The 20,324-nt window shown below is 42.4% G+C and overlaps 2 protein-coding genes across 2 annotated transcripts; one reads left to right on the plus strand and one right to left on the minus strand.

Annotated features, from left to right (window-relative positions):
• Positions 1 to 1,470: 1,470 nt before the first annotated feature.
• LOC133013537 (aldehyde dehydrogenase, mitochondrial-like) lies at positions 1,471 to 12,924 on the minus strand. Its single transcript, XM_061080509.1, has 13 exons — positions 12,763 to 12,924; positions 11,443 to 11,547; positions 10,320 to 10,460; positions 9,624 to 9,703; positions 9,366 to 9,477; positions 7,998 to 8,126; positions 7,516 to 7,629; positions 6,032 to 6,134; positions 5,274 to 5,458; positions 4,577 to 4,741; positions 3,319 to 3,476; positions 2,912 to 3,026; positions 1,471 to 1,888 (listed from the first exon to the last, which is right to left on the minus strand). The coding sequence occupies exons 1-13, from the start codon at positions 12,877 to 12,879 to the stop codon at positions 1,856 to 1,858; spliced, it is 1,557 nt and encodes a 518-aa protein (XP_060936492.1). The 5' UTR covers positions 12,880 to 12,924; the 3' UTR covers positions 1,471 to 1,855.
• Positions 12,925 to 14,140: 1,216 nt separating this feature from the next.
• On the plus strand, positions 14,141 to 20,039 carry rbm42 (RNA binding motif protein 42). The gene is made up of 12 exons (XM_061081084.1): positions 14,141 to 14,440; positions 15,320 to 15,376; positions 15,628 to 15,748; positions 15,895 to 15,964; positions 16,713 to 16,781; positions 17,206 to 17,360; positions 17,819 to 17,983; positions 18,249 to 18,380; positions 18,470 to 18,587; positions 19,003 to 19,100; positions 19,578 to 19,674; positions 19,792 to 20,039. Exons 2-12 carry the CDS (start codon positions 15,321 to 15,323, stop codon positions 19,902 to 19,904), a joined length of 1,194 nt encoding a protein of 397 aa, XP_060937067.1. The 5' UTR covers positions 14,141 to 14,440; position 15,320; the 3' UTR covers positions 19,905 to 20,039.
• The last annotated feature ends 285 nt before the right edge of the window (positions 20,040 to 20,324 follow it).

Below are 20,324 nucleotides of genomic sequence, written 5' to 3' on the forward strand. Positions count from 1 at the left end.
GTTTAGACCCAGCTGGTTCATATAACACATCTCCCTGGTCCACAGTGTGTCAGTGGCTCACAGCGGACAGTTTGGAACAAAGCTCGGGTAGAACCGTGACTGTGGGTCCACCTGCAGCAGGATCACCGGCCTCCGGGCGCCTCGCTGCCCTCCGGTGGGATCAGTAGTACACGGTGTGCCCGCCGCCTCTCCCCGTGCACCGTTACATCGTTTCACATCCGATCGACACATATACACCACACGGAACGACAATAACCGACCACCCACCTCCAGCAGGATCACCGGCCTACATCCTGAGGGCACCGACCACCGGACACACTAACACACCCGGACCATACCACCGGCTCCGCGGGGCCTCGGTTCACTGCTCCGCTCGGCTCGGTGAACCCATGAGAGAACCACCTCGACCACCGCGACCACCGGCACCAGAGCTCCGCTGCTCCGCGCTGCACCACCGCGGTCACGTGAGCCGCCGCTTCCGAACCGAGGCCAGCCCCCCCGGTGGTCTACAGTGCGCGAGGGCTGTTTTAAATACGGTTATTGTGCATCCACCACGTGACCCGGAAACAAACACACACACACACTGCCCGAAGCTGGAGTGTGTTAAGTGACTGTTTGCATCATTCATCAGAGAGCAGGGTGATGGAGCCGGGCGGTTAGATCCTCATGCGCGTTTATTACGGGCATTAAGGTACAGGCGCTGCGAGCAGCCAAAAAGCTCCAATGATTTACGCACGAGCTGCTCTCAACCATAGACTGTGTAGCTCTCAACCTATATATATACAGTCTATGCTCTCAACATGCACTGAACTCCGGAGATCATTCGGACCTTCTCCAGCAGGAGTTGTATCTGTGGACTCAAATGTCAGTGAATCCTCTGCACTCTGCAGGTCCGTGGTATTTTATCCGGAGGTGTATATGTAAACGCAAATTTCGGGGCGAGACAGTTTCTGCAGACTTTCTCTGCCTGGACTCATAGTATTAAAGGGATAGTTCATCCGAAAATGCACTCATTATCTTCTTACCACAATGCTGATGGAGAGGTGGCTGAAGTGTTGGAGTCTACAAAACACTTGGAGTTTCAGAGGTAAACAGCGTTGCAGCCAAATCCAATACAATTTAGCTGCATCAAATTGCACACACTCATTAATATCAGTCCCTGAAACACCCCTGTTTTTTTCATCAAGATCCATAAATTATTCACTGAGATACAAACTCGCAATGTAAAAGAAAGTGAAATGCCTGGATCTGTCCCCTGCTCTGGATCCACACCAAAGTTGAATGGGTTCTTTCCCCACCCATACGGCATCTTTCCTGCACATTCTGTTGTAATCCGTCCACGAGTTTTTGCGTAATCCTGTTTACGACTATTCAAACAAACATAGGCAGTGGGAAACATAACCTCCTTCTTAAAGTTAATAAGACCCATTAACATCTTCTCTAGGATTAACACACAAAGATGACAACAAGTTTATTGGTTTAAATGATTTATTCTGAAAAATGAGAAATCCCATAGTCCACAGATTAAAAAGATACTGTGACTATGTAATTTTACAATTATATCAAAGCAGTTGGACAAACTAAGGTATCTGTAACATAGTCATGAACAGAGTTTTCTATAGTTTGGTGACATCATCAGTAATTAATCAAGGTTGTAGTACTTTGTTCACAATTATGATTTATTCAAGGCATAGATTTCACACATTTAAACCAAGAGAAGGTCTAGTAGTGAACAGTACTAAACAAATGGGACTCCTCCTGCTACAACATGTGTGACAGAAAGCAGTAGAATTACTCAGGACAGATCACAGAGGGTGAGTCTCCTCAGCTGCCTCATGGTGAACTGGGCTCACGTCTATGAGTTCTTCTGTGGAACCTTGGTCGTCACCTGACAATACAAACAAAAAAACAAGATTTACTCTCAGGATGAAAGAAAGAATATTAAGTTATGAATGTAACGCAGTGTATAACCAATGATTCAAATACACACAAACCCAGGGTAATACAACAGCACTAAGACGAATCAGAGTATGTGTTTGTCATGTTTCTTATTGTGAACTAATCTCTGTCTTTGAATGTGAGTTAATTATTTCAGTGTAATGACAAGATTACTACAGTTGTGACAGTGCTTTGATATATCTCAGTGTGGTATTGATTTCACTGATACAACAAATAACGTGTTTCAATGTTTGATTTGTCATTTTTTAAACAAAATGAATATTTATAATATATACTATGTACGTATATTTATATATAAGGTGGGCTGAATCTAGAAATACATTGACTCATCTGAAACAGCAATTTTGTCCTTAAATAAATCTGAACTGAACTTCCTCCTGTCCAGTAATAAGCTATGTTATATTTTATTGTCTATGTTTACTGATTGTAACAAACACATGGCTCTGGTAGCTTTTTCAATTCAACATTTTAGCAAGTTAGTATTAGCTTTACAGATAGACAGGAAGAGCTAACTGCTCCGAATCCTTAGAGTCAAACAGTGAGCAACATGTAATCTTTCATCTTTACATGAGTGTTAGTGAGAATTTCTCCTTTTTTTAAGACAATCTGACATTTGTGGCTGTGGATGAACAAAACAGGTCGTCGCAAGATGTCTTTAGCCTGCACTGTGCAGACAGCATGCTGATTGCAGGAATGTCACTGAGAGCAATGTCTGCAGAAATGAAAGTCCATTGTTCAACCATCGGCAGGGAGAAGAGGGGGTGACCATGAACCACTAAACATGCACAAGAACCATTGACCCCCTGGAGTACACATGCTCCAGATCAGAACTTCCTGGGTGTGGTCGGTTATTTTGTTCCATGAATGCACTGCAACGTTTCTTATGTGAAGTGTGAGTACACAGTAAGTGTTCTTATACAGCACACTATGTGGGTGTGTTTTGATCAATTACCGTTTTGACTTCTGTGTAGTTGTCCAGACCGTACTCTCCAAGCTCTCTGCCGTTACCTGAAGACTTGTAACCTCCGAACGGAGCCTGAGCCCCAAACACGTCATAACAGTTTATCCTGTAAGGGGAACGAACACACACACACGTGTACACATACGACACAAACACAAACACCACAGACACACAAGAACAAGAGATGAAATTAATAATGAATGAACGGATGTAAAACAACTGTTGCTGTAACTCACACAGAACCTCAACACAGACTTCAGAGACAAGAGAAGGAACAGTCAAGATTCTATTATTATAATTTGAATGCACTGAAACAGAATGCAGCAGAGGGATGTATGTATGTTTAATAACTTGAAATGTGATTAAAATTACAATGATTTCAGCAGTAAATCTCTTACCAGACTGTGCCGGCACGGAGCGCACTGGAGACATAGTGGGCCTTGTCGATGTCCTTCGTGAACACAGCGGCTGCTAGACCATACTTGGTATCATTGGCTCTGTCCACCACCTCCTCCAATGTTTTGAACTTCAGAATCTGCATCACTGGACCGAAGATCTGCAGGAGAGAACACACCCATTCATAATTAACGCTAATTAAACGGACAAGACCGAACCGTTTCACAAACACAACATTTTCACATTTTACACTCCCTTCTCCAACTCTGTCAGTCACAAACCCTCAGGAACCAGCCACATGGGCCCTCATTGTCACAGTGTAACATCTTCAAATGCTGGAGTTCCACACTGTTCCACAAAACACATACTGCACCTCTGACCTTTTTGGGAAAAGGCTCCCTCACTTGTTACTCTCAGTAAGATTTCCCTTTTAAAAGTATTTTTTTAATTGTGAATCAAGGGTTAAGGCGAAGGATGTTGCACCTTGTTAACCCTCATGAGGCACATTTTGATTTGTGAATATGGGCTAAAGATACAACTTTATGTGAAACTCCTGCTTCTTGGCCATACACAGTGTGCGAGATCATTTGATCCGAACCACACGACAAGTCATGACTACAGGTAATAAAGCAAATAGAAATAACATCACGACAGTGATTCATATTTTCTGCATACAGATGTTGTATCACTGCTGAGTTTGATAAAAAGGAGATTTACTGTATGACTATCAAAGGTGAGGACTTGTTTCAGCTAAGAGCAGCTGTGAGGATCATCTTTATCACAACTATCTATCTATTACCAGCCACCACTATGGAGATGTTAGTGTGGTTTATGCATTCAAATATTAAGTATTGTTCTCTCAGGATGTTATGGAAATGATCTTGGTGGGAAATAAGGTTCTCCACCCGTGTTCTTGTATAAAAACAGCGTTAGGTCAGTGTTGGGTTTCATTGAGGATAATAGCTACTCAGTTGTGCTGCAGTTCATTTAGCTTTACTGAGTTTTAGAGCTCAGGTTAGCTGTTAATCCCTTTTCTCTCTTTGATTTTTGGGGTAAATGAAAACCCACTGTCTTGCTGCTCAAGCCCTAATGCAGAACCACAGCTACGTTACAGATTGCTTAAATAATAAAAAAAAACACTCACTTTTAATGTTATCTTTTCAATAATGATACTAAGAAATGCAGTTAAATCATATATACAACAATATCTACTGAATTTAGTTATATTTTCTGTATTTGAAATATTCAGTCCTATCCTACCTCCTCCCTGGCAATGGTCATGTTGTCCTGGACTTCTCCAAACACAGTGGGCTGGATGAAGTATCCTCTGTCCGCAGCCACTCCACCTCCGCACATGAGCTTGGCTCCCTCCTTCTTCCCGGTGCTGATGTAGCCCAGAATCTTGTTGAACTGCTCCTGATCCACCTGGAAGGGTCACCACAGAGGACTGTATTATCTCTGGGGGTCTAAGCAGTGAAAACGCCCCCAACTCCTTATTATGTTTACTTTTTAGATTAATGGGTGGCATGATTATTTTAAATGAATCGCTCGTAGTGATATGAAGAATTCTACAGTTACTCCGAGCTCTATGAAACTTTGTGGGTTGTTTTATGTATTTATTTTGTGTCACAGACACCAACACAATCATTAGAACAACCAGTCTGACAGAGCTAAATTAATAATGGTTGCACAATCGTTCCTGATTTCTCTGTCTTCCCTCTCTTCCACCCACCTTTCTCGCTTTGCAACTGGTTGAGGCAGATGTCCCGCCCATTGGATGTACAGGTTTCTTCCTCTTAATGAGGGGGTCTTTTTCTCTCCACTTACATTGGGTGTGGTTTTTTGTTGTGCGAACTGTTGGTTTTGTCTTGAGACGTTTTTATCATCCTGATCTTACTATGTTAATTGCCTTGAGCTAATGGAGGATTACTTTAAGGTGAGTGCGTGTGTGTTTTACCTGAGGTCCCTGCTCGGTCTTTAAGTCGAAAGGGTTTCCAACGACTCGTCTCTTAGTGCGCTCAACACTGCGCTCCACAAACTCATCATAGATGTCAGCCTGGACGTAGGTTCGAGAGCCAGCGCAGCAGCATTGACCCTGGTTGAAGAACAGAGCAAAGTGGGACTGCTCCACTGCCTCTTCCACTGAATGAGGAAATGACAAAGACAACCTTAACTTCACTGGGAAAACAATATAAAAATACTCCTCTACCAGTATGTTATTGTGTATGTTGATGCATTTCAAGACTTGTTGTCTCTTGAAGGAAGCAAACGGTTCAAATGTAATCAGGGTGTGACATACCATGACTACAGATAGGTATGTTTACCAGCCAGACAGTCCGTGTAAACATATAACACAATGGCTTTAAAGACTTTCTTGCACAATTCTTTCAATGAACACACTTGATTCAGGAAACTGTGAGAACAGTGCACCTACTAATCACTACATTTCACATCCACATCACACTTTGCCAGATTATCCTGTAAATCTGAGGCTGGGCCTTGGTCATTTCCCACACTTCTCCTGAAGGCATGCACCCCGTCAGGTTTTGTGCTTTGATTTGGAAAGATAACCTCAAATGACCTTAAACCAGTGGTCCCACATTCTACCAGCTCCTGCTTTGCAAAGCAATAGAGATAATCCAGCTTTGATTAGGATGCGACTGTAAAACATAAAACAGCATGTTGCTGCTGTGAAAACAGAGACAGGTTACATACTGTTGGCATCAGACAGGATGATGTTAGGGCTCTTTCCTCCCAGCTCCAGTGTGACTTTCTTCAGATTACTTTGGCCTGATGCCTGCTGGATAAGATGACCCACCTGATGGGAAAGACAGAGAGAAAATGTACACTAATTAATGGAGATATTATTGAAAAAGACAGTTTATTTAAGAAGATATGCATGTTACAAGTGGCCATTAGCCATACAGATAGACTGAAAATAAGCTGTATTTATGCTGTAGATTATTCTGTATATATGCAAGTACTTCATAAAGAAGGTTTACCCACATAGTGAACAAATGACTATGAAAGCAAGTTGAATATTTCACACACTGTTGACGTTTCTCTCTTCTTGGTTTGACCTTTGTCCACCATAATCTAATCAGTTCCTCTTTGAGTCTGTGTGATCTGGCATAAGAATGGTGCTGATAGACAGACACATGCAAGCACAAACAGAAAATGTAATGCTTCTTTCCTCTGTGTTGTGGAGACATAAGCCTGTCTCCTCTCAGTGTCAGTCCAAGCATTCTGAGACACACACAAGTTGTGCCGCGCAGCTTTAATCACTACACTGCACTTACAATCAGTAATCATGGTTCCTTTAGCTACTGTATGTAAACAGATGCTACAGTAGCCAGGTTACTAAAGGGAATGTCAACATGTCTGACGATAAATGAATCATGATTTCATATGATGTGTGCATTTACACTGTCTGACCGATGTGAACGCTGTACAGTTTTTATAACGTGGGAGTGATTTTATGTGGATTTCATGAGATGGGCTGAGAATATTCAAGCTACATTAAACATGTGTGTATCTGCAGTTCCATCCACACAATAACATAACAAATATGCACCACAGTCCTCCTATACTATATACATGTACTCATACGCATTCTGCATATCCATGTAGTTATAGTGTCTGCTGACCCAAAAACCCATTGAAGTAACCCCTAACACACGTATGCATACCTACATAGATGTCTGTACATTATTCATAGCACATCTTCCTAAGTATAATCACATGCAAATATGCCTGTCCTTAATAAATGCCTAAGTATAATGCAGACATTTTCTCCCAATACAAGTAGAGGCATTTGTGAATATGCACCTGAATATATGAAGACTATACACACAAGACTAATTTAAAAGACATAAATAGATAGATGAACAATCAGACCTCAGTGTGAACAATATAAAGCTGGATATAATATGTAAATGCCAGGTGTAACTGAAGTCATAGGTGAGGAATGTGTCCCTCCAGGTATGGAACAATAAAAATAATATGAGTTAAAAAATGCTATGTATATACAGTATATAGACATATGTTTAAGTATGTATAATGGTGGGTATAAACTCTCCATAGTATAAACAGCATGGGGTGGAACGGGGAAGAGTGGGATCGGACCACCTGCCCACTGGTTAGAGGATGAACGTGTTTATAGTACAACTATAAAAAGATAAGTGTGACAGTGATCCTACCTCTGTGGATCCAGTGAAGGCCAACTTGTCAACATCCATGTGCCTTGATATGGCAGCACCTGCTGACGGCCCCATGCCAGGCAGGATATTCACAACACCTTCAGGGAAACCCACCTGGAAACAGATCAGAGTTGACTAAGGCTTGAGAAATTGTGGCCATTATTCCGGATGACATTAAAACTAAAAGTCAGTAAATAATGTGGGGAAGGAGGAATATAAAATACAACAAGCTCCTACAGTTTAATATGATCCATGTCTGTGAGAGGAATCAAAGGAATCTCTCATCCTTAAGGAAGGAAAGTAACTTATGTCATCTGCTCCATCTCCTGCTGAGCAAATAGAGACTGCATACCTCTACAACTTTGCCAATGGGAACACGTGGCAGACGATTGCAAGCTTCAATAAAGATTCACTCTTTAGCCAGAGAGTGTAAATACTGCATCCGTCAGAAATATGAAGAGATCAATGTTCTGTGAGAGTACCTCTTTGATCAAGTTGGCTACATATAGGGCTGTGAGCGGTGTCTGCTCTGCAACTTTCATCACCACAGTGTTACCGGTTGCAAGTGCAGGGCCAAGTTTCCAGGCCTGCATCAGCAGAGGGAAGTTCCACTAGAGAGAAGAAGGAGAAAAGACACAATCACATGATACTTCTATACACAAGTATTTGCTCTTTCTCCCTTTCCCTTTTCTGAGGCCCCTGCGAGGTAGGAATTTGCGTGGGTTCTGCTCAGACTGCTCCACGGTTCAACTTTTGAACTTGAACAAAGTTCAAATGGATGTGGTTAGTCAGCAAATGGGAACTGAAAAACTGCTGCATTATTTAGAAAGTAAATTTTCTTAACTGTTTGATAAATAAAGTGTCAGCCTCACACACAATTTGCATGTCTCTTTTTGAGCTCTGGATATGCTCCCTGAAAGATTTGAACTTCCTGCTTATGTAAGATCAGACTCACGATCAGACTTGCTCAAGCCCTAATTGGGGAAAAGGATATATATGCATAAATAAACACACACACACACACGAGGTCTATTTTTGCCTGTGAACTTTAACAGTTTAGAATGACATGGCCTTATATGACCCAGTCCTTTTAGCGCCAATCTGGGCATCTATTCCACATTCCAAACAATGGGCCGGTCTTCACAAAACAGACCGGCCCATTGCTCTCAAATTTCTATTTTTCAGGTGTGAGCTTACAAGCAACGTTAACCTGTAGCTCCGGACTACTAATGCTACTGTGTAAAGTAAGACCATAGATGTGATACTACTAATGACAGCAAGGGGTCTTTTAATAAAAAAAATATGAATAAAAATTGGACTAATGATTTTATTGTGAAATCCATCCAGTTTGTGCAGACTGGCTAAATGTCTCATGCAGGTTGGTGCTCCTGTCAGTCTGAGCCTCATCAGTGAGACGCTTCAGTCAATAAACAAGTGTTCTTGAAACTCATTTTGGCGCAGTGCTTATCTTGCATTCCTGAGCACATAGAGTGTGGACCTGCCAGCAGCTAGGAGTTAGTTAGCATCTTGAGCATAGCTGTGCCGGGGTGTGGAGCCCATATGCTGTGTAAAGATATGATGGGGATTGCTTGTGGCAGGTTGATTAGAGAGTTTGTGTCACAGTGTGGAAAGTGGAAGTGGGAGGGTGATTTTACAAGAAGGGGTTTAATGCGCCCCTGCTCAGGCAGCCATTTATCATTGCTATGACAATGTTTGAAAACTTTTTTGTCTGATTTGATTGTTAAGAACCTAAACAAGGACCACATATCCTCATGAAATGTAAATTCTTTCATTACGTCCACTGTGCCAAAACACACTCATTATCTTTGTGTCCCCCCCACCTCCCTCACCGGTATGATCTGTCCACAGACTCCAATGGGTTCATGTCTGGTGTAGCAGAAATAATCTCCATCGATTGGGATGGTCTTCCCCTCCCATTTGTCAGCCCAGCCTGCATAGTATCTAAACACAACACAACTGGTTTAAACACAACAATACCTGTGCAGGTACCTTAGGTCAAAGCTGTTTTCTTTTCACAAGGTCACAGTAAAGCTACTTGGTCTCACCAATGAGATGAGCAAAAGAGCTGGATGCTGTGTGTTTGTTACCTGAGACATTTCACCACAGTGGGCAGATCCACAGTGTAGGAAACAGCGTATGGCTTCCCATTGTCAAGGGTCTCCAGCTCCTGTTGATACAACACAATGTCAGCTCTGCATGCATTACAAATTGACATGCTACCTACAAATATATTTCAATATCAAATAGTGGTTTTGATAGTCTGGAGAGAGATTCATACAGTCGGATTAAATCCAATGCAAGATAGACAGGAGGGTCATTAGCAGTCTGATCCACAGACTAACTTATTCACTGATTGATTCCATTCAGTCCCTAAGTTCGTTTAAGATCAAATTGTTAGACCTGACAAAGAGGTAACATCTGCCTTGGTCTGTTTGATTTTCGCTGTAAAATGAATTCAACCAATTCCTATTCCATTTTGGTGTGTATCTGGATCAGGGGGCAGATCCAAGACCTTCTTTAACATTGCAATACAGGTGTTTTTCAACATTGGCATTGATTTATCAGAGAATGATTCAAACATACCAGAAACATCAATCTTGTATGGTCGGTGTTGAACCTTTCTTACTGTCTATCACAGGATTTATAATCAAGCATGTTTGTTTTTAATTTGGCATGATCAGCTTTATATGAACATTGTGTGAATAGTAAATTGTGTGTTCTCCTGTGAATTAAGATAAAGGCAGATCTGTTTGGTAATTTTTGGACAGTTAAAAATGACTCACAGCCAGATAGGCAGAATCCCTCTCAATGGCGTCGGCCAATCGGCTGAGGAGCAGGCCGCGATGAGAGGCGTCCATCCGTCGCCATGGTGACCCAAACCTAAAGGCATCACGTGCTGCTTTCACTGCCTTGTCTACATCTGCCTGGAAATATTAACACCACAACATGATTAAAACATGGTTGTTACAAAAAAATTATAATTGTGACCAAGAGTCAAAACATTGAATTCTGTCATACATTTAATCCCCTTTAATTTGTATAACAATTTATATAACAAAAAACATCATCACCATACAGTAGCTATAAGTCTAATTTTCGTAATTTCCAGTTGAAGCCAGATCTGTTCAACTTTACCACACATAACCACTAGAAGCTGTGGTGGAAATTTGGTCAGCAAATGAGGTTCTGAGACAAGTTGTGTTTGCAAATGTATTTGTAAAAGCTTTCAGCAGAAAGGATCACACAGGAAAAGTGGAGCTTGCAAGTGAGATGAAAGGGGAAGTGTCTGTGCTCAAATTTAAGTTTCTCTGTGTGGGTTAACTCCCGAACCCAAAACACGCAGAGGGGGGTGTGTGAATGTGTGGTTCTGTGTCTGGAACTTATCGTCTGTAAAGGTGTGACTTATAGGCTGCATACTAAATGTGTTGGAGAGGAAATAGTAGCATGTTTGGTTAAGGTGTTGTTACAGTCAGCTGATGTCCTCGAACAAAAGGACAATGACAGTTAAACCAGAGTAGAGCAAAGGTCACTATAGAATTCAGGTGATCTCAGGATCAACTTCTGCAAGACATGAATAGACAAGGGGCTCACATGCTGGACAGTGGGTGTACCATCAAGTTTATGTTGAACTGTACCCTAGTTTGAAATGTCTGCTGTAAGCATAAACTAAGTAGACATTAAGTAAATTTCCATTACAAAGCTTATGATCATACTAAAACTTTAGAAAAGCTTTAGAAAAACTGGTTACTCAAGTGACACTTGGTAAGTTGTAATGAGACTGCTTTTAACCAGTTAACATCTCAATCAGCACACCCTCAAACACAAAACAGTGCTGCATGCATCCGCCCTCACTGGAGCATGAACATAAGTGTATAAGAGTCAGTAAGGGTCAGAGAGCGTGTGCACCTCATCAGCCTCTGCCACCTGACAGATCACTTCACCGGTAGATGGGTTGATGGTGGGGAACGTTTTCCCACTCGCTGCATCCTGCCAGTGGTTGTTGATGAACAGCTGAAACATTCAAATGTATCATTAGATTTGATCCGACTTATTTGACACACAAAAATATCTGTCCATTCTCGGCAAAAGTTTAAGTTAACTGACGTTATCACAGCAAAGAATTTTGTAACTTTTATTACAAATTTTATTTTTAATGGCAGGTGAAAACCTCCCTGAGCTGACAACATGCGTTGGCCACATGACCCCAAGTTCACAGCCGCAGTGAGCATGTAGAGGGCCAAGAGTCAATTATAGGAAAGTAGAGGGCTGGGGCCAGGGTTCAGAGAGAAGCTCAGTCCCTGCTCAGAGTGGAGATTAGATTGTTTTTCAGCAGCAGCCATCAAGAGCAATATAATGGTTACCATTTTGTAGTTTTTTGGGGTTGAAATTGTGATGCGTACTTCATTTGCCACTCAGATTTATTGACTTCATTTTTATTTGAGTTACTTTTCTTTGACTTGTACTGCACTTTGTACTTACTAATAAAAGCAGTTCATTTAAATAACTCTCACTGCGTACATATTGAACATGTGAGGTGTGTGTAAAAAAACACACACCCTGTAAAAATAAAATGGAATGTAGAAACATCTACAAAGAGAACTTTAACTGTGTAGTACTGTAGCTGAATAGTACTGTATCTGAGTAGTACTGTAGCTGAATAGTACTGTATCTGAGTAGTACTGTAGCTGAATAGTACTGTAGTTGAGTAGCACTGTTAAGTTGAGTAGTACTATACATAGATAGTACTGTAACTAAGTAGTACTGTAGTTGAGTAGTACTGTATCTCAGTAGCAGACTCTGGAAGGATCACAGCTCTGTGGACCCTGGTCACAGGACAGTGGTGTGGGACAGGAGGGACCAGTACAGGGACCAGTTCAGGGACCAGTACATAACCTCACAAGCACCATGTATGTGTAACTTCTCCCCACAGGCAGTATTTAATAAAAGCAGTTACTTTCTCCCACTGCTTCTCTGGTCCGTGCTGCTGTCCATTAGTGCAGCGACCCGTGTCTCTGTGAGGAGGAGCAGACCAGCTGATCTGGATCTCAGCTCAGATCTCGACGACACATGAGACCAAACTAGAGCTTGTCCCTGTTCTCTGATTACAGCAATGGAACTCTGTCCCTGTGTGGACTCGGATACAACACGCACTCACACACACTTGTTGTTTCGCAGTTGGCCATGTCCATTAACAGGCCATGCACTTGCAGCCAGTCCGGCTCCTACCTTGTTGAAGTGGACCTCTGGCTGGCTGTTGGGTGCAGGGATGGCCGCGGCCGAGTAGAGCCGCACAGACAGTCCACTTAGTCCGGGATAAGTCCGAGACAATACGGTGCGGATCATGGCGAGTCCTCCTGCACGTCCGGGTCACGGTGTGTGAGCGGTGTACTCCGATCCGCCGCTGGGGGGCGTAGCGACACCTCCAACCCCCGCCCACTGCTGCTACGTCACAGGCCGGGGGAGGAAATGTAATAGTAAATGTGATCTGGCCCTGGGGATAATAAACACACTAAACCCAGTATGAACTGGAGTCAGAAACTGCTGTATCAAAAACACAGATTTTATTTACAATGCATTAAATGTTATATTTCCAGAGGAGGGTCTAATTGTATGCACAAAATATGTGGGCAAAGCTCTTATTTCTAAACCTTTGTCCCCTTTAGTCTTTATCTGAGAGTCTGAAACTGTTAAAATGCAACTGCCAGAGGATTTCAAAGTGCGAGCATGGTTTTATGAGGATATGAAAATCTGCGACATAATGAGGAATAAGACACTTAGGTGTTATAACTTTAAAGATGCTTAAATTGGGATTATGTGTTCCAAACTGTTTACTCTAGTTCCTGAGTTCTGTACAGTCCAGTTCTGAGGGTTAGGGTACTGGGAATCCTCTCTCTCTCTCTCTCTCTCTCTCTCTCTCTCTCTCTCTCTCTCTCTCTCTCTCTCTCTCTCTCTCTCTCTCTCTCTCTCTCTCTCTGAATCTGATTTGCAAAGACGCAGAAAACTGCACTGCAAGTGCATATCCACAGACACGTTACAAAATCTTACCACAATGGTACAGTGTAGATCAACTTTATCATAAATGCCACTTCTCTCTAATCCCTGGTGTTAAGACACACTGTAAGCATTCAGCATATAACTAACCGATCAAACATATAAGAAGCGCAACTCAAAGCAGTCAGGGCACAAGGTAGATAAGATAAGAGTAGGGCAAACGGGAACAGTGCAATAGTAGATTGGGCAATGCAAAAATACTATATGGGAAGTAATGTTTATATACATAATGTTGTGTGATGTAGATACATAAAAAAGGCAGTTGATGAAATTACTACATGAAGTGACTGGTGCATGTTTCAGGCTGATTTAATTAACACTGATAATATTCACAAGTAATCATCTGCACACAGGACAACTATGGGAGATTCTGTTTGAGTATGTTTCTGTCTCTCTGTTTATTTGTAGTTAATTTGTTTAGATTATTGTCTTTTGAAGTGTTATAGAAAACCCACCAGTCGGGTGAAGTGAGCTGGTCTGTGTGCTGTGGTGCTGCCGCTCCTCCGGTGCAGTAGGTGGCAGTAATGCCGATTTACAAAGAGGAAGTCGGAAGCGCCATTACTCATCGCACGATTACAACCATAGACTGTATTCAAAAAGCTGTGTGTTGTTGTTAAAGTAGCCATGAGTCCAGTGTTTCCTCGGCTCGCACTGTAGATTCTTATTAACTCTCCGTCGCTACAGAGCCACGCTAATCAACACCAGTGTTAGTAGGTTAGCGGCTAGCTGGTTGATACAGTTGTAGAGCTAGCTTAGTTGCTATCGCTAGCTCCTGGCTAGCGATTCTGAAAAGTCCGGTAAACTTAACGAGAGTTGAGCGTTTCTATCCAAAGCGGCTGAACCATACATGAAGGTGAGTGCGGATCGTTATCAGGATGGAGAAAGGTTTACGACTCATTGTTGGTTAGAAAGAGTTCATGTTATTTCCCACTGTAAATCAGATCAACGACCTAATGTAGCCCTATGTTTACAGCTCAAATATCAAGAGCAGAGCAGTTTGAGACGATGATGAGTTTTATTATTCAGACTCAAGGTTTAGAGGGAATTCAACACAACATAGATTAAAATGCATACAAAAGCCGTAAAGAGAAAAGATAGCTAAAAGTAGATATATTAATGTTTAACATAGAGACCACTATACCACTGTAGGGATTGGTTAGCCTGACGTTGTCATACTCATGATTCTAGTCAGAAAATCTACAAATGCCTTGATCGCGTTTCTCTGTTCCTCTTTCAAAATGAATGCGCTGTCGATGTGTCCTAAAACAGACTCAATGGCAGCATCTACACATCTCAGCTCTCCAGCGGCAGGCATGTTTGTGGAAAACAAAGTCAACCCAAGCGCTCTTTGATGACGTAGTTGATTACGTAACTGTTGATCATATGTCCATCATCAGTATAAAGCCCGCCCTGACAATTTGATTGGTCCGAACAGCTTCTGTTCAGAGATAATTTCTCGCCAACGGAGCGACTCCAGGCCGAACTTCCCGACCAAAAAATGTTGTGGGCGGGGCTAAGTTCGTCTGGCACCCAGGCTAGGGATTGGTAGTGTTAACTGCAAAACCTAATATGTGATACCACCAAGAAGAATTCACAGTCAGTGAGCCGATATATATATATATATTTACACATGAGATTTCTGGTGTATCAACAACTTGAGTTGTTGTATTGTTTTGCTGTGAAACTGGATTGAGTGTGTGGCTGTTCTCTGATCAGTGTTTGTGTTTCGCAGCATGGCGCTCAAGTCAGGAGAGGAGCGTCTGAAGGAGATGGAGGCAGAGATGGCTCTGTGAGTACAACCGCTCCCAAGAATCTGGGCAGCGTTCAAATACTCTCCTTTCCTAACCACTAATCCTTTACCCTGGTGGAAAACTGCAAAGTGTCTCTGCCATTCTATTGTTACTTCTGGTTTTATTAGTCAGACACCGCTTTAACAATCAGTTCAGTCCCAAATGGTCCAGATCCAACTATAAGTTACATCAAAACGTAATCTTTGGACTGTCCTCACGTCGGTCTGTGTCTTTTCTTTTCCTGCTGTAGATTCGAGCAGGAGGTTCTTGGTGGTCCAGTGTCAGAAAGCCCACCAGCTATGGAGGGAGTACCGGTTGCTTTGGCCGTTCCAATTATGCGATCCATTATAGGCACCAACACCTACAGACAGGTTTGTACTATTTTACGTGAATGAGTGGACAGTCATATACTATGCAGCAAATGTACTCTTTGTCTTAATGAGATGCTATTAATCAGTTAAAGTCATGCAGCAAGGCAGCTCATTCTAAATGCTCTCTTGTTTGTCTCCTCTCATAGGTCCAGCAGACATTAGATGCCAGAGCTGCTAGTTTTGTTGGTCCTCCACCTCCTGTCTTCTTGGGACCAGGTGAACACAAACTCCCACACATATACACCACCCAGGCTTTTGGCACTAAGATAAACCATGAATTCAAAACTGTTCAACATCATTCAGGCTCATTTAATGTTTAAGGCTTTTATAATACTGTCATCTAATGGATTTGAATGATACAAATATTTATTATTGTTAATTTTCATTTTAAATGGATGAAATTTCTATCTTCTCTGTCAGTCTACACTCAATAACCTAAAAAAAAATGTTTGCAACCGACTTTTAATTCAGTACTTTGTAGAAGCCACTTATAGCTTCCAGAGTTCTTGGTTTGTTCTCTTCAGGCGTCACTGTTTATCACCATCATCCTGTCAGATTGGCTCAGACTGGATTAGACGTGTCTGTGAACTGGAGACTGGGCCTGGTTCTCTTCAAGCTCCTCTCCATTTAGCTTCATTCATCCCCCCCTCAGTTGTCACAAGTCTCCCTCACTCTGGGTTAGGGTCTCTCAAACAATTGTCTCATCAAGTGTCCAATTACTTTCAAACCCCTAATGCTACACATATTGATATATCAATTTCTTAAACAATGCATTTATACTGTAGACTGTTGGTTCATTTGTAGGTGAGATGACAGGGTTTGCTCTGTGTTTTTCTGCTTCTGTCCAGATACATATAATGTGTGTATAAATAACAAAGCTGCCATGCTGGATTCCTCAGGTGTTAACACTAACTTTAACTTATGTAACACTCGCTGTGTGACTTGTGTCTGTCCGTCCCTTCAGTACGTCCTCCTCCTCCTCCTCTTCCCATGCTGAGACCAGCCTTCGTCCCACATATCTTGCAGAGGCCTGGTAAGTTACCATCAGGCTACTAGTTTACTGGTTTATCATTACTAGCATTATTTCCCCTTAAAATAGTTATGGCAGAAATGTTCTTTTTTTCTTTATAGTAAGGTCAGGTGGGGTTTTTCTTTTCTTCAGGAAACTTTTCTTTTGGGATTTTTAAAGCATTATTGGTTATGTTTCAGTTTATTATCCTTTAAAGAGCCATTTGGTGACATGAATGAGCTTTTATAGTGTTAGAATATGGTTAGAGGATTGCAGGAGTGCAGGAAAAGTGCTGTGTCCAGGTGAGGGTGGGTATTCAACACCCTATGTAGGCAGTTGAATATGCAAAATATTGAGTTGATGTTATGGTATGATAACCAATAAATCTAATATTGGTTTCAGCCAGACTCGCCTTTCTTGGTTCATATGTTTATTGTCCTGTTGTCAGTTGGTCCGAGGATGCATATGATGCGTGGTCCTCCAATGGCTCCTCCGATGCCCCGGCCTCCTCCACCTCCTCCCATGATGCTCCCTCCTTCCATGCAGGCCCAGACACAACAGGGTCCTTCTCAGCCCATCCAGCACATGGCTGCCCCCCCCCAGGTCAGAGCTCAGAGACAACACAGGGCTGGGGGCCGATCTGATTGTCATATAATCAGCAGATCTTAGTTGTAATGGGGCAACCTTCTCTCTGTGTTGACATAATTGCTTATTGTTTTACTCACTCATTATCTTGTGATGAATGTGACCAACCTTATCGTTTCAATTGTATTTGCTGCTCCCTTCATGTATTTATTCATAAATACTTGGAACATTGATACCCCTCCATTTATGTTAGAAACTTGTCTTTTCTCATCAATGTTGTAAATATTAAAATGTTGTTGATATGCTCTGTTACACGTGACATCTATTGCACTTTGTCCTGGGAAAAGGATCCCTCACATGAACCTCTCTCGGGCTTCTACGACTGTTTTGATGAGGATGTGAGAAAACTGTGATTTGTGAATATGGGCAATGCAAATTCAATTTGATTGATTCAAGTTGCCGTGTGTCTCACTCAGGTCGGTGATATGATGGTGTCAGGCCCGAGCCCAAGACATGGACCTCCGCCTCCTGTCAAACCAACGCAGTCGATTATCCAGGCGGCACCGACTGTATACTCTGCTCCTCCCGCCCCAATTGGACATAAAAGAATTGACGTCAGAGCTCAGAGACAAGCCAGAATGGTATTTATATTGTTAATTTCCAATATGATGTTCAGGTGCTCTGCTACATGTATAGTATCAGTACATGACTTTTGATTTAAAGTGTATTTTGTAATGTGATGTACATGAGAAAATATGGGGAGGAAATCTGACTGCACTAACTGTGTAAAATTAGTCATGTATTATTAACAGGGGGTTTTGGGGTCATTGTGTGACACTGACTTTGAAAGAGGGTGGGGCAGCTATTCGTTAGCCTCTCTGAGTCTGTGTGATGTGGTTCTCCCAGGAGGAGCTGGCAGCCCGGGTTGCAGAGCAGCAGGCTGCAGTGAGGGCAGCAGGTCTACTGGACAGGAAGGAGAGTGACGACAGCTCATCCATTGGACCCAACATGCCAGAGCCGGAGCCCTCCCACTCTGAGGTACATGTACGATCTGTATAGTGCACCCAGAAGCTCTTCACTCAGAAGAGCTAAACCCATCATTTGACTTGTGTATGTGTTTGTTGCAGCCTGCGGAAAGTGCAACAGAGGACAAAAAGAAGGGGAAGTCGGACAAAGTGAAGAAGTGTATCCGTACCGCAGCTGGGACGAGCTGGGAGGACCCCAGTCTGTTGGAGTGGGAATCAGGTACAGTGCTGCTGCAGGGAGCTGAGGACCCTCACAGAAACCCACCTCACACTGCCCATAGAGAACAACTGTGATCTGCTGCTCAAGGAACACTCACTAACAATCACATGTCAGCATGTTGACCTGTGTTGTTTTACCATCAGCCATACCAAACCAACCTTAGACTCTTTCATGGCTCCAGCATCTGTGTGTTCCATTCAGCCAATCAAGCTATGTCTGAGTTTGTGCCTTTCTAAACATCAATATCACTGAGGGGGGAAAACATGATGATGTGCTCACTCTAGGGTTGTAGCTGCTGGGTGTAAACATCGTCTCCTGTTATTTAGTTGTGTTCCTGCTGCAGATTGGTTGTTACTTGTCCGTGTCTTAAACACTGTTGTAATGTTTGTGTAACTGTTCTTTCTCCTTGTTACAGACGATTTCCGTATATTCTGTGGTGACCTTGGTAACGAGGTCAATGATGACATACTGGCCAGAGCCTTCAGCAGATACCCATCGTTCCTCAAAGCTAAGGTTGGGCTGTAAACATTTGTTTTTACTAATTAGACATTTATTAATGACATTTGCTGTTACATCATTAAGGCTCATTGGAGTCATTCTGTAGCGAACAATCACAAACACAGGATCATATACAGTACATAACCCAGAGGTACAATGAAAGTTACTAATGTAACTACATCAACAGTGGCAGTTGACAGTAGTGGCAAGGTGATACTTAATGAAAGAATATGTCCAAAAGACTGGTTGTCATAGAAACAGACACACCCATGATCAAACTGTTTCCTTGAGTCCACATTGGACGCTGCTCTAAAGATCTGTAATGACCACCAGGGGACACATCCTGTCAGGCAGGTCATGGCCAAATCTAAACCAAAGGTCCTGTGCTTTCACCCACAGCTCTGTCTTCCTCGATGAGAGGACTTTGCTCACAGAGCTGGTTAGTGTCTAATCTCAGTGGGTTAACAGTTTTTTGTGCATTTGTGTCATCAGGTGTTGAGAGACAAACGCACAGGAAAAACCAAAGGCTACGGCTTCGTCAGCTTCAAAGATCCAAACGATTACGTCAGAGCCATGAGGGAGATGAATGGTCAGTCACACTAAACCAGCTGTAACCGATAACCTCTGATTCTTCCTGTTTGTCTTTGTTTCAACGTTGTTAAACTTACTGCTGAGTTACTGAATCCCTCTCACTCTGTTTGTCCAGGGAGGTACGTTGGAAGTCGGCCCATCAAACTGAGGAAGAGCATGTGGAAGGACCGCAACATGGAAGTGGTTCGCAAGAAACAGAAAGATAAGAAGAAACTGGGCCTGAGGTAGTGTCCATACCAGTAGGACTGTGTGTGTGTGTGTTGTGCTTTTAAGCGGACGGACACCATTGTGTGAAAGAACAACTTATTTTGATTTCTTCATGTTAAATGTTTTTTGCTCATCAAATAAAAGCATAATTTCTAATCCATTGCAGTTCTTGTGCCCATTAAACTGATAGTTATTCTCATTAGAAATGTGCGTCTCTAGCGCCTCCCTGAGGGTAGCAGTGAAAGTATTTGTCATTTGTCTTTTTTCCAGTAGTTCTTAACTTTTGTGGTCTGTGATCCCCTAAAGACCACAGCCACACCGAGGACAAAACAAACATTCAGATTGTGCCATGGAGAGATACTGACATGAACTGATGAAAGTCTCCAAGCAAAAGCAACACTGTAACAGAATAATGTAGAATTCAGGTGGTGACAGTTTATA

This window comes from Limanda limanda, chromosome 11 (genome assembly GCF_963576545.1).
Source record: "Limanda limanda chromosome 11, fLimLim1.1, whole genome shotgun sequence".
Lineage (NCBI taxonomy): Eukaryota > Metazoa > Chordata > Actinopteri > Pleuronectiformes > Pleuronectidae > Limanda > Limanda limanda.